The sequence below is a fragment of the Hyperolius riggenbachi genome, chromosome 3 (genome assembly GCF_040937935.1).
Source record: "Hyperolius riggenbachi isolate aHypRig1 chromosome 3, aHypRig1.pri, whole genome shotgun sequence".
NCBI lineage: Eukaryota > Metazoa > Chordata > Amphibia > Anura > Hyperoliidae > Hyperolius > Hyperolius riggenbachi.
In genome coordinates, this window is record NC_090648.1 from 495,132,074 (window position 1) to 495,146,680 (window position 14,607).

Here is a 14,607-nt window from a genome sequence, read left to right on the forward strand (position 1 = left end):
ACTTTATAGCCTTCCAGTGAAACTACCAATGTATATTTTGCAATAAAATGGAAAATGTGGGTTGCGGGTCTGGAGGCCTGTGGGTCAGATGCTGGTACCAGATTCACCAGAAAGCGGGTTGCGGGTCTAAAAAGAAATTAGACGCACGCAGGCCTCTACCGTACATGGAGTTGTACAATTTATTTATTTTTATTCCTATCAGACTAGGTGGAGTCTCCAAAAAGAAAGAATCTTATTGGCTGATACAACTTACTGCAGATACTTTTGCCCAATCAATGAGTCACGCACCTTGGAAAGGACCGCGCTCGCAGTTGTTGAACAAACGTCCTCGTTCCAGCTTGAACCGGTTTCGTCCCATCGTCGGGTTCTGTGTAGTCATGCCGATGCCAGTTCCTCCTCTTCTTCACTGCGGACAAACACGACATATTAAGAGGAAGCCCAACATTGCAAACCGCCAGCATTTTAAATTTTAATTTCACAGCAAAAATGGCAAAACTTTGCAACAAAGAATCCGATTCCAGGAACTACTCGATAGCTTGAGATCTGCAATATACAATCCATGAGTGAATCTGCTAATTGGGCTGCAAAGGAGACATGCATTACTAGCAGAATATAGAACAAGATGTGGGGACATTTAAGGACGACCGAGGTGACGGGACATGATGAGATAGACGTGTAATGTACAGTGCCTAGCACACATAACTAGGCTGTGTTCCTTTTCTCCTTTCTCTGCCTAAAAGCACTATCGCGAAAAAAGTGGAAGTTAAAATCTAACAGAACAGACAGGTTTTGGACTAGTCCATCTCCTCATGGGGGGGTGCTCAGGGTTTTGTTGTCAACAGCATTTCCTCAACAGCAGTTTAACAGCCAAAATAGTAAGATACCAATCAGCCTCCCTAATCACTTGCCCACTATTTTGTCAGACTTTGCAACTGCTGTTCAGGCAAAACCCTGAGAATCCCCCACGAGGAAATGGACTGGCCCAAAACCTGTAGGTTCTGTCATTTTAACTGCCTACTATTTTTTTTGTATTGGTGGTCCTTTAAACATCAGGTATGCAAGTGACAGTCAGGTCAGACTATAGCGTAACCATCACTGATAAGTAATTACAGCCATGCAACACTTTCCTGTCAGTAAATGGCTTCTGAGAGCAGGAAAGAGATAAAAGGGTCAATAATTCATACATTTCAGCTCTGGCACACATCAATGAAGGAGTTATTGAGCTGAGACAATGAAAAACGGTAACAACTTAAAAAACTAGATTTAGATATAAAGTAAAACTGTAGGATATCTAAAAAGAAAAAAAAAAAGTCATTTTTAGGAGATAGAGAGTTTTTCTCAGTTTATTTTAACCTCGGATGTTCTTTAAACAGTCAGTAATGCACAACTTTCCCCAGCAATCATTAACATGTTATATACGCATAACACTTTCCATACACATCTGCTATAAACACAGATACACCCAATCAGTTTATAGTGGCCTTACACCGAAAGAATTTAAAAGGTGCATACACACGCACTACTTCCGCCAACAATGGGTCCCGTCAGACCCTCCTGCTGGGCGGACGTTCAGCCGACAGTAGCACGTGTGTACGCACTGTCGGCAGACTGATAAGGCTGTTTCTGAACGATCCGCTGAGCGGAAGATGAAGATTTTCAGGGAAAACAAAACAAAAACAAAAAAAACAAAAAAAAAAGAGAAGAAAAGTTCACTGAGAATTGGGAACTGCTGGAAATCGTTTCATCAATTAGTAACTGGAAGACACAACAGCCCAACTTCTCCAAAGACTTGTAATTCTGGCCCTGTGAGCATGGATGGACTGCACCTCCTAGCCAGAGTCTGGGGTGGGCATGGATGGACTGCACCTCCTAACCAGAGTCTGGGGTGGGCATGGATGGACTGCACCACCTAGCCGGAGTCAGGGGTGGGCATGGATGGACTGCACCACCTAGCCGGAGTCAGGGGTGGGCATGAATGGAGTGCACCTCCTAGCCAGAGTCTGGGGTGGGCATGGATGGACTGCGCCTCCTAGCCAGAGTCTGGGGTGGGCATGGATGGACTGCACCTCCTAACCAGAGTCTGGGGTGGGCATGGATGGACTGCACCACCTAGCCGGAGTCAGGGGTGGGCATGGATGGAGTGCACCACCTAGCCGGAGTCAGGGGTGGGCATGGATGGAGTGCACCACCTAGCCGGAGTCAGGGGTGGGCATGGATGGAGTGCACCTCCTAGCCAGAGTCTGGGGTGGGCATGGATGGACTGCACCTCCTAGCCAGAGTCTGGGGTGGGCATGGATGGACTGCACCTCCTAACCAGAGTCTGGGGTGGGCATGGATGGACTGCACCACCTAGCCGGAGTCATAGGTGGGCATCACACCAAGAATTTACCCACAACAAGCAGCCAGTCCCATGCACTGCACACCTTATTCAGGGGAGGGGACTAGATGGTACAGTACTCCTAGATGCCAGAATACAGCCATGCAGCCCCCAGATACCAGAATACAGCCATGCGCCCCCCCCAAATACCAGAATACTTTTAGCAGACATAGCAAGCACACCCGCCTACCTTTCTACTTTAATGCAGGGAAACTGAGAACTGTCACTTACTGTTTTTATTGACTTTGAAAAAGAACTCCGGTGAAAATATTGGAATGAAAAAAATAATTCCTATTTTTTACAATAATTATTTATAAAATGATTTATTCAGTGTATGCCTATTGAAAAATCTTTCCTCTCCCCGATTCACATTCTGACATTTGTCACATGGCGACATTTTTTACTGCTGGCAGGTGATGTCTGCGGAAGGAGATGATACATTTTTGCCAGTTGGAAAAATTATGTTATTTCCCACAATGCAAGGCTCCCACAGTGTGATGTCAGCACCATGGTCCTGACATCACATTGTGGGAGGGGTTTCACCACAATATTAGCCATACAGAGCCTCCTGAGGATCCGTTTGAAAAAAGGTAAAGATTTCTCATGGGAAAGGGGGTATCAGCTACTGATTGGGATGAAGATCAATCCTGGGTTACGGTTTCTTTTTAAAGAGTCTGAAGCGAGAATAAATCTCGCTTCAGACCTCATATATAAACCGCCGCTATCCCGCGGCTTAACGAGGGTCCCGTCCCCCCAAATCCCCTCCGTAATGCGGGGGAGCGCTTCCTGGTTGGGGCAGGGCTAACCGCAGCAGCCCTGCCCTACGCGCATCTGTCAGCGCGTATCTCCGCCTCTCCCCCGCCCCTCTCAGTCTTCCTTCACTGAGAGGGGCGGGGGAGAGGCGGCGATGCGCGGCTGATAGACGCGAATGGAGGCAGGGCTGCAACCGTCAGCCCTGCCTCCAGGAGCGACCAAGCCTGCGACCAAGTGTCGCAGTGGGGGGTTTGGGGGTAAAGGGACCCCCGTTTAGCGGCGCGTATGCGGTGGTTTAGCAGGGGCACACGTGCCCCTGCTAACTATGAGCTCTGAAGCGAGATTTATTCTCGCTTCAGAGTCTCTTTAAGTGTCTCAGGGTCACACCTGAGTGACCCACCCGCCAGTTGACTGCAGAGGGGAGAGGAACAAAGGTGACAAGCAAATAGGCTCGTGAAGCAGTGGTCCCCAAACTTTTTCCAAGCAAGGGCAACATACATAAATTGATGTTGAAAAAAGTACATTGAGTCAGGGTACCGATCCCCCCTCCCCCATCATGCCCGGAGGAGAACTCCCAGCAGCAGCCATTCAGTCATGTGGCGCCCAAAGAACGTCTTTGTGCACCAGTAAAGCATACCCAGGTGCCAACCTTCCGTCCAATTGGACAGCAGAATCAACTGATGCAGGATTGGACGGCAAGTCAGCGAATGACTGCTCGCTGGCTTCTACTGTATGTGGATGGGTGGGGCCAGCACTGCTATTCTATATGCGGGCCGCCGACATTTAAAGGTGCAGTGGGCCACATCTATAAGTTATACATTTTATGTTTGGTGGGCCAATGAAAAAGCCTCGGAGGGCCTCAGTTTGAGGACCACTGCCATGAAGCTTCCCTCAATACACTTTTTATACATCGCTTATTCCCCTAATTGCCATCAGAATTTATTCAGTTGTGAAGGCAGTTGAACTTTAACTTAAAGCTACTTATAATAAAATGGACAGGATTAAATGATTTAGCAGAGAGCAGCTACAACATTTCAGTAGCAGACAGAGTATCCAAACAGACTACTGTAGGGGGGGGGGGGGGGGGGGGGGTCTTTCTTTACTGTGTAATTTCACAATTTAGCAGGGAAAAAAAAGTCACTTAACCCCGCAGCGCTTTTTGGCACACTGCCCAAATGAAAACGTTTAAACTCGCTGGCGCCGAGGAGTTAAATGAGGGTAATTTAATCCCGTGTCACTCCGCACTGGAAATCTCACAACAAGAGCTTTCTTGAGTTAAACCAGCCCTGGTGGAGAAGGCAAACTCAGGTCAAGGTATGTCAGAGGTCAAGTTCTGGGAGCCGGGCTGCCGGTCCCTCCAGCAGCCAAACAAATAGCCGGCTAAAAGGATCGGGAGGACTTAATCACACCTTGGCCCAGACGGAAACATCACAGCAGCCGGGCACACAATGCATGGAGGACCGACATCACACAATGCATGGAGGACTGACATCACACAATGCATGGAGGACCGACATCACACAATGCATGGAGGACTGACATCACACTGCAGCAGCCGGGCACACAATGCATGGAGGACCGACATCACACAATGCATGGAGGACTGACATCACACTGCAGCAGCCGGGCACACAATGCATGGCAGACCGACATCACACTGCAGCAGCCGGCACACAATGCATGGAGGACCGACATCACACAATGCATGGAGGACCGACATCACACAATGCATGGAGGACCGACATCACACAATGCATGGAGGACCGAGATCACACAATGCATGGAGGACCGAGATCACACAATGCATGGAGGACCGAGATCACACAATGCATGGAGGACCGACATCACACAATGCATGGAGGACCGACATCACACAATGCATGGAGGACCGACATCACACAATGCATGGAGGACCGACATCACACAATGCATGGAGGACCGACATCACACAATGCATGGAGGACCGACATCACACAATGCATGGAGGACCGACATCACACAATGCATGGAGGACCGACATCACACAATGCATGGAGGACCGACATCACACAATGCATGGAGGACCGACATCACACAATGCATGGAGGACCGACATCACACAATGCATGGAGGACCGACATCACACAATGCATGGAGGACCGACATCACACAATGCATGGAGGACCGACATCACACAATGCATGGAGGACCGACATCACACAATGCATGGAGGACCGACATCACACAATGCATGGAGGACCGACATCACACAATGCATGGAGGACCGACATCACACAATGCATGGAGGACCGACATCACACAATGCATGGAGGACCGACATCACACAATGCATGGAGGACCGACATCACACAATGCATGGAGGACCGACATCACACAATGCATGGAGGACCGACATCACACAATGCATGGAGGACCGAGATCACACAATGCATGGAGGACCGACATCACACAATGCATGGAGGACCGACATCACACAATGCATGGAGGACCGACATCACACAATGCATGGAGGACCGACATCACACAATGCATGGAGGACCGACATCACACAATGCATGGAGGACCGACATCACACAATGCATGGAGGACCGACATCACACAATGCATGGAGGACCGACATCACACAATGCATGGAGGACCGACATCACACAATGCATGGAGGACCGACATCACACAGCAGCCGGCACACAATGCATGGAGGACCGACATCACACAATGCATGGCAGACAGACATCACACTGCAGCAGCCGGGCACACAATGCTTTTTTAGGTTTTCACACATACAGACACAGATGGTGTGCAGAAAACACATACAGAAAAACGACAGACGAGTGTGCTCCAACCTGCTGCAGTTTCTTATTACACTCACTCTGTCCATCTGATAGAGCAGAATTGGGTCTGCAGACTTATCCAGCATCACTTCAGTACACAGTACCTAGGGAGGGGTAGAGAGCTTGGTGGCTGGGTGCTGTACACAAGAGCCTACTGCATACTGAATAGGGACTGTCTACAAATCTTTGTTTGCAAAACTTTCTATGATTCCTTATTAGTGACTGAGCAGATGCAGTCATTAGAACAATTGGCAGAGAGCAGAAAGTTTTTTTTTTCTCCCCATACCCTTAGTTGTTCATCCATGCAGCTTCTGGGCCCCCCTGCGGCTGCATCCCTTGCAGGGTCTATTGTTACACCCTGAATTGATGTAATTCTATTCCTAGATCCAGGCCTCACAGCAGACCAACATATAGCGCTATATAAATACATAATAACATCATTGCAACATATATTGCTGATACTAAATAATTTCTTTATTTTTCTAGTACTGCCACACCTCCACCTGATCTTAGCTATAACCCCCCAGTACTGCCACACTGCCCCCTGATCCTAGCTCTGCCCCCCAGTACTGCCACACCTACCCCTGATCCTAGCTCTGCCCCCTAGTACTGCCACACCTCCACCTGATCTTAGCTATAACCCCCCAGTACTGCCACACTGCCCCCTGATCCTAGCTCTGCCCCCCAGTACTGCCACACCTACCCCTGATCCTAGCTCTGCCCCCCAGTACTGCCACTTGATCCTAGCTCTGCCCCCCAGTACTGCCACACCTACCCCTTATCCTAGCTCTGCCCCCCCCCCCCAGTACTGCCACACTGCCCCCTGATCCTAGCTCTGCCCCCCAGTACTGCCACTTGATCCTAGCTCTGCCCCCCAGTACTGCCACACCTACCCCTGATCCTAGCTCTGCCCCCCAGTACTGCCACTTGATCCTAGCTCTGCCCCCCAGTACTGCCACACCTACCCCTGATCCTAGCTCTGCCCCCCCCCCCAGTACTGCCACACTGCCCCCTGATCCTAGCTCTGCCCCCTGATCCTAGCTCTGCCCCCCAGTACAGCCACACTGCCCCCTGGCTCCTAAGCTCTGTCCCCCAGTACAAACACACCGCCACCTGGCTCCTAGCTCTGCCCCCAGTACTGCCACACCTACCCCTGATCCTAGCTCTGCCCCCCAGTACTGCCACACTGCCCCCTGATCCTAGCTCTGCCCCCCAGTACAGCCACACTGCCCCCTGGCTCCTAAGCTCTGTCCCCCAGTACAACCACACCGCCACCTGGCTCCTAGCTCTGCCCCCAGTACTGCCACACCTACCCCTGATCCTAGCTCTGCCCCCCAGTACTGCCACACTGCCCCCTGATCCTAGCTCTGCCCCCCAGTACAACCACACCGCCACCTGGCTCCTAGCTCTGCCCCCAGTACTGCCACACCTACCCCTGATCCTAGCTCTGCCCCCCAGTACTGCCACACTGCCCCCTGATCCTAGCTCTGCCCCCCAGTACTGCCACACTGCCCCCTGATCCTAGCTCTGCCCCCCAGTACTGCCACACCTACCCCTGATCCTAGCTCTGCCCCCCAGTACTGCCACCTGGCTCCTAGCTCTGCCTCCCAGAACTGCCACACCTACCCTGATCCTAGCTCTGCCCCCCAGTACTGCCACACCTACCCCTGATCCTAGCTCTGCCCCCCAGTACTGCCACTTGATCCTAGCTCTGCCCCCCAGTACTGCCACACTGCCCCCTGATCCTAGCTCTGCCCCCCAGTACAACCACACCGCCACCTGGCTCCTAGCTCTGCCCCCAGTACTGCCACACCTACCCCTGATCCTAGCTCTGCCCCCAGTACTGCCACACTGCCCCCTGATCCTAGCTCTGCCCCCCAGTACTGCCACACTGCCCCCTGATCCTAGCTCGGCCCCCCAGTACTGCCACACCTACCCCTGATCCTAGCTCTGCCCCCAGTACTGCCACACTGCCCCCTGATCCCAGCTCTGTCCCCCAGTACCGCCACACCTACCCCTGATCCTTTCTCTGCCCCCCAGTACTGCCACCTGATCCTAGCTCTGCCCCCCAGTACTGCCACACCTACCCCTGATCCTAGCTCTGCCCCCCCCCCCCCCCCCCCCCCAAGTACTGCCACACTGCCCCCTGATCCTAGCTCTGCCCCCCAGTACTGCCACACCTACCCCTGATCCTAGCTCTGCCCCCCAGTACTGCCACACTGCCCCCTGATCCTAGCTCTGCCCCCCAGTACAGCCACACTGCCCCCTGGCTCCTAAGCTCTGTCCCCCAGTACAACCACACCGCCACCTGGCTCCTAGCTCTGCCCCCAGTACTGCCACACCTACCCCTGATCCTAGCTCTGCCCCCCAGTACTGCCACACTGCCCCCTGATCCTAGCTCTGCCCCCCAGTACAACCACACCGCCACCTGGCTCCTAGCTCTGCCCCCAGTACTGCCACACCTACCCCTGATCCTAGCTCTGCCCCCCAGTACTGCCACACTGCCCCCTGATCCTAGCTCTGCCCCCCAGTACTGCCACACTGCCCCCTGATCCTAGCTCTGCCCCCCAGTACTGCCACACCTACCCCTGATCCTAGCTCTGCCACCCAGTACTGCCACCTGGCTCCTAGCTCTGCCTCCCAGAACTGCCACACCTACCCTGATCCTAGCTCTGCCCCCCAGTACTGCCACACCTACCCCTGATCCTAGCTCTGCCCCCCAGTACTGCCACTTGATCCTAGCTCTGCCCCCCAGTACTGCCACACTGCCCCCTGATCCTAGCTCTGCCCCCCAGTACAACCACACCGCCACCTGGCTCCTAGCTCTGCCCCCAGTACTGCCACACTGCCCCCTGATCCCAGCTCTGTCCCCCAGTACCGCCACACCTACCCCTGATCCTTTCTCTGCCCCCCAGTACTGCCACCTGATCCTAGCTCTGCCCCCCAGTACTGCCACCTGGCTCCTAGCTCTGCCCCCCAGTACTGCCACACCTACCCCTGATCCTAGCTCTGCCCCCCCCCCCCCCCCCCCCCAAGTACTGCCACACTGCCCCCTGATCCTAGCTCTGCCCCCCAGTACAACTACACCACCACCTGGCTCCTAGCTCTGCCCCCCAGTACTGCCACACCTACCCCTGATCCTAGCTCTGCCCCCCAGTACTGCCACACTGCCCCCTGATCCTAGCTCTGCCCCCCAGTACAGCCACACTGCCCCCTGGCTCCTAGCTCTGCCCCCAGTACAACCACACCGCCCCCTGGCTCCTAGCTCTGCCCCCAGTACAACCACACCGCCACCTGGCTCCTAGCTCTGCCCCCAGTACTGCCACACCTACCCCTGATCCTAGCTCTGCCCCCCAGTACTGCCACACTGCCCCCTGATCCTAGCTCTGCCCCCCAGTACAACCACACCGCCACCTGGCTCCTAGCTCTGCCCCCAGTACTGCCACACCTACCCCTGATCCTAGCTCTGCCCCCCAGTACTGCCACACTGCCCCGATCCTAGCTCTGCCCCCCAGTACTGCCACACTGCCCCCTGATCCTAGCTCTGCCCCCCAGTACTGCCACACCTACCCCTGATCCTAGCTCTGCCCCCCAGTACTGCCACCTGGCTCCTAGCTCTGCCTCCCAGAACTGCCACACCTACCCCTGATCCTAGCTCTGCCCCCCAGTACTGCCACTTGATCCTAGCTCTGCCCCCCAGTACTGCCACACTGCCCCCTGATCCTAGCTCTGCCCCCCAGTACAACCACACCGCCACCTGGCTCCTAGCTCTGCCCCCAGTACTGCCACACCTACCCCTGATCCTAGCTCTGCCCCCAGTACTGCCACACTGCCCCCTGATCCTAGCTCTGCCCCCCAGTACTGCCACACTGCCCCCTGATCCTAGCTCGGCCCCCCAGTACTGCCACACCTACCCCTGATCCTAGCTCTGCCCCCAGTACTGCCACACTGCCCCCTGATCCCAGCTCTGTCCCCCAGTACCGCCACACCTACCCCTGATCCTTTCTCTGCCCCCCAGTACTGCCACCTGATCCTAGCTCTGCCCCCCAGTACTGCCACCTGGCTCCTAGCTCTGCCCCCCAGAACTGCCACACCTACCCCTGATCCTAGCTCTGCCCCCCCCCCCCCCCCAAGTACTGCCACACTGCCCCCTGGTCCTAGCTCTGCCCCCCAGTACAGCCACACCACCACCTGGCTCCTAGCTCTGCCCCCCAGTACTGCCACACTGCCCCCCAGTACAACTACACCACCACCTGGCTCCTAGCTCTGCCCCCCAGTACAGCCACACCACCACCTGGCTCCTAGCTCTGCCCCCCAGTACTGCCACACTGCCCCCCAGTACAACTACACCACCACCTGGCTCCTAGCTCTGCCCCCCAGTACTGCCACACCTACCCCTGATCCTAGCTCTGCCCCCCAGTACTGCCACACTGCCCCCTGATCCTAGCTCTGCCCCCCAGTACAGCCACACTGCCCCCTGATCCTAGCTCTGTCCCCCAGTACAACCACACCGCCACCTGGCTCCTAGCTCTGTCCCCCAGTACTGCCACACCTACCCCTGATCCTAGCTCTGCCCCCCAGTACTGCCACACTGCCCCCTGATCCTAGCTCTGCCCCCCAGTACAACCACACCGCCACCTGGCTCCTAGCTCTGCCCCCAGTACTGCCACACCTACCCCTGATCCTAGCTCTGCCCCCCAGTACTGCCACACTGCCCCTGATCCTAGCTCTGCCCCCCAGTACTGCCACACTGCCCCCTGATCCTAGCTCTGCCCCCCAGTACTGCCACACCTACCCCTGATCCTAGCTCTGCCCCCCAGTACTGCCACCTGGCTCCTAGCTCTGCCTCCCAGAACTGCCACACCTACCCTGATCCTAGCTCTGCCCCCCAGTACTGCCACACCTACCCCTGATCCTAGCTCTGCCCCCCAGTACTGGCACTTGATCCTAGCTCTGCCCCCCAGTACTGCCACACTGCCTGCCCCCTGATCCTAGCTCTGCCCCCCAGTACAACCACACCGCCACCTGGCTCCTAGCTCTGCCCCCAGTACTGCCACACTGCCCCCTGATCCCAGCTCTGTCCCCCAGTACCGCCACACCTACCCCTGATCCTAGCTCTGCCCCCCAGTACTGCCACCTGATCCTAGCTCTGCCCCCCAGTACTGCCACCTGGCTCCTAGCTCTGCCCCCCAGTACTGCCACACCTACCCCTGATCCTAGCTCTGCCCCCCCCCCCCCCCCAAGTACTGCCACACCTACCCCTGATCCTAGCTCTGCCCCCCAGTACAGCCACACCACCACCTGGCTCCTAGCTCTGCCTCCCAGAACTGCCACACCTACCCCTGATCCTAGCTCTGCCCCCAGTACTGCCACCTGGCTCCTACCTCTGCCTCCCAGAACTGCCACACCTACCCCTGATCCTAGCTCTGCCCCCCAGTACTGCCACCTGGCTCCTACCTCTGCCTCCCAGAACTGCCACACCTACCCCTGATCCTAGCTCTGCCCCCCAGTACTGCCACCTGGCTCCTAGCTCTGCCCCCCCAGTACTGCCACACCTACCGCTGATCCTAGCTCTGCCCCCCAGTACTGCCACACCTACCCCTGATCCTAGCTCTGCCCCCCAGTACTGCCACCTGATCCTAGCTCTGCCCCCCAGTACTGCTACACCTACCCCTGATCCTAGCTCTGCCCCCAGTACTGCCACACCTACCCCTGATCCTAGCTCTGCCCCCCAGTACTGCCACCTGATCCTAGCTCTGCCCCCCAGTACTGCTACACCTACCCCTGATCCTAGCTCTGCCCCCAGTACTGCCACCTGGCTCCTACCTCTGCCTCCCAGAACTGCCACACCTACCCCTGATCCTAGCTCTGCCCCCCAGTACTGCCACCTGGCTCCTAGCTCTGCCCCCCAGTACTGCCACACCTACCGCTGATCCTAGCTCTGCCCCCAGTACTGCCACACCACCACCTGATTCTAGCTCTGCCCCCTAGTACTGCCACTCTGCCCCCTGATCCTAGCTCTGCCCCCCAGTACTGCCACACTGCCCCCTGATCCTAGCTCTGCCCCCCAGTACAACCACACCGCCACCTGGCTCCTAGCTCTGCCCCCAGTACTGCCACACCTACCCCTGATCCTAGCTCTGCCCCCCAGTACTGCCACACTGCCCCCTGATCCTAGCTCTGCCCCCCCAGTACTGCCACACTGCCCCCTGATCCTAGCTCTGCCCCCCAGTACTGCCACACCTACCCCTGATCCTAGCTCTGCCCCCCAGTACTGCCACCTGGCTCCTAGCTCTGCCTCCCAGAACTGCCACACCTACCCTGATCCTAGCTCTGCCCCCCAGTACTGCCACACCTACCCCTGATCCTAGCTCTGCCCCCCAGTACTGCCACTTGATCCTAGCTCTGCCCCCCAGTACTGCCACACTGCCCCCTGATCCTAGCTCTGCCCCCCAGTACAACCACACCGCCACCTGGCTCCTAGCTCTGCCCCCAGTACTGCCACACCTACCCCTGATCCTAGCTCTGCCCCCAGTACTGCCACACTGCCCCCTGATCCTAGCTCTGCCCCCCAGTACTGCCACACTGCCCCCTGATCCTAGCTCGGCCCCCCAGTACTGCCACACCTACCCCTGATCCTAGCTCTGCCCCCAGTACTGCCACACTGCCCCCTGATCCCAGCTCTGTCCCCCAGTACCGCCACACCTACCCCTGATCCTTTCTCTGCCCCCCAGTACTGCCACCTGATCCTAGCTCTGCCCCCCAGTACTGCCACCTGGCTCCTAGCTCTGCCCCCCAGAACTGCCACACCTACCCCTGATCCTAGCTCTGCCCCCCCCCCCCCCCCCCCCAAGTACTGCCACACTGCCCCCTGATCCTAGCTCTGCCCCCCAGTACAGCCACACCACCACCTGGCTCCTAGCTCTGCCCCCCAGTACTGCCACACTGCCCCCCAGTACAACTACACCACCACCTGGCTCCTAGCTCTGCCCCCCAGTACTGCCACACCTACCCCTGATCCTAGCTCTGCCCCCCAGTACTGCCACACTGCCCCCTGATCCTAGCTCTGCCCCCCAGTACAGCCACACTGCCCCCTGGCTCCTAAGCTCTGTCCCCCAGTACAGCCACACCTACCCCTGATCCTAGCTCTGCCCCCCAGTACTGCCACACTGCCCTCTGATCCTAGCTCTGCCCCCCAGTACAACCACACCGCCACCTGGCTCCTAGCTCTGCCCCCAGTACTGCCACACCTACCCCTGATCCTAGCTCTGCCCCCCAGTACTGCCACACTGCCCCCTGATCCTAGCTCTGCCCCCCAGTACTGCCACCTGGCTCCTAGCTCTGCCTCCCAGAACTGCCACACCTACCCTGATCCTAGCTCTGCCCCCCAGTACTGCCACACCTACCCCTGATCCTAGCTCTGCCCCCCAGTACTGCCACTTGATCCTAGCTCTGCCCCCCAGTACTGCCACACTGCCCCCTGATCCTAGCTCTGCCCCCCAGTACAACCACACCGCCACCTGGCTCCTAGCTCTGCCCCCAGTACTGCCACACTGCCCCCTGATCCCAGCTCTGTCCCCCAGTACCGCCACACCTACCCCTGATCCTTTCTCTGCCCCCCAGTACTGCCACCTGATCCTAGCTCTGCCCCCCAGTACTGCCACCTGGCTCCTAGCTCTGCCCCCCAGTACTGCCACACCTACCCCTGATCCTAGCTCTGCCCCCCCCCCCCCCAGTACTGCCACACTGCCCCCTGATCCTAGCTCTGCCCCCCAGTACAGCCACACCACCACCTGGCTCCTAGCTCTGCCCCCCAGTACTGCCACACTGCCCCCCAGTACAACTACACCACCACCTGGCTCCTAGCTCTGCCCCCCAGTACTGCCACACCTACCCCTGATCCTAGCTCTGCCCCCCAGTACTGCCACCTGGCTCCTACCTCTGCCTCCCAGAACTGCCACACCTACCCCTGATCCTAGCTCTGCCCCCCAGTACTGCCACCTGGCTCCTACCTCTGCCTCCCAGAACTGCCACACCTACCCCTGATCCTAGCTCTGCCCCCCAGTACTGCCACCTGGCTCCTAGCTCTGCCCCCCAGTACTGCCACACCTACCGCTGATCCTAGCTCTGCCCCCTAGTACTGCCACACCTACCCCTGATCCTAGCTCTGCCCCCAGTACTGCCACCTGATCCTAGCTCTGCCCCACAGTACTGCTACACCTACCCCTGATCCTAGCTCTGCCCCCCAGTACTGCCACACCTACCCCTGATCCTAGCTCTGCCCCCCAGTACTGCCACCTGATCCTAGCTCTGCCCCCCAGTACTGCTACACCTACCCCTGATCCTAGCTCTGCCCCCCAGTACTGCCACCTGGCTCCTACCTCTGCCTCCCAGAACTGCCACACCTACCCCTGATCCTAGCTCTGCCCCCCAGTACTGCCACCTGGCTCCTAGCTCTGCCCCCCAGTACTGCCACACCTACCGCTGATCCTAGCTCTGCCCCCAGTACTGCCACACCACCACCTGATTCTAGCTCTGCCCCCTAGTACTGCCACTCTGCCCCCTGATCCTAGCTCTGCCCCCCAGTACTGCCACACTGCCCCCTGATCCTAGCTCTGCCCCCCCAGTACTGCCACACCGCCACCT

At 57.0% G+C, this 14,607-nt stretch overlaps 1 protein-coding gene across 1 annotated transcript in view; it reads right to left on the reverse strand.

Annotated features, from left to right (window-relative positions):
- Positions 1-14,607, reverse strand: part of KDM7A (lysine demethylase 7A) — a 112,925-nt gene that overhangs the window by 59,377 nt on the left and 38,941 nt on the right. Inside the window, exon 3 of the mRNA XM_068278258.1 lies at positions 289-406. Coding sequence (XP_068134359.1) covers positions 289-406 — 118 coding nt within the window. The remainder of the gene's footprint in view (positions 1-288; positions 407-14,607) is intronic.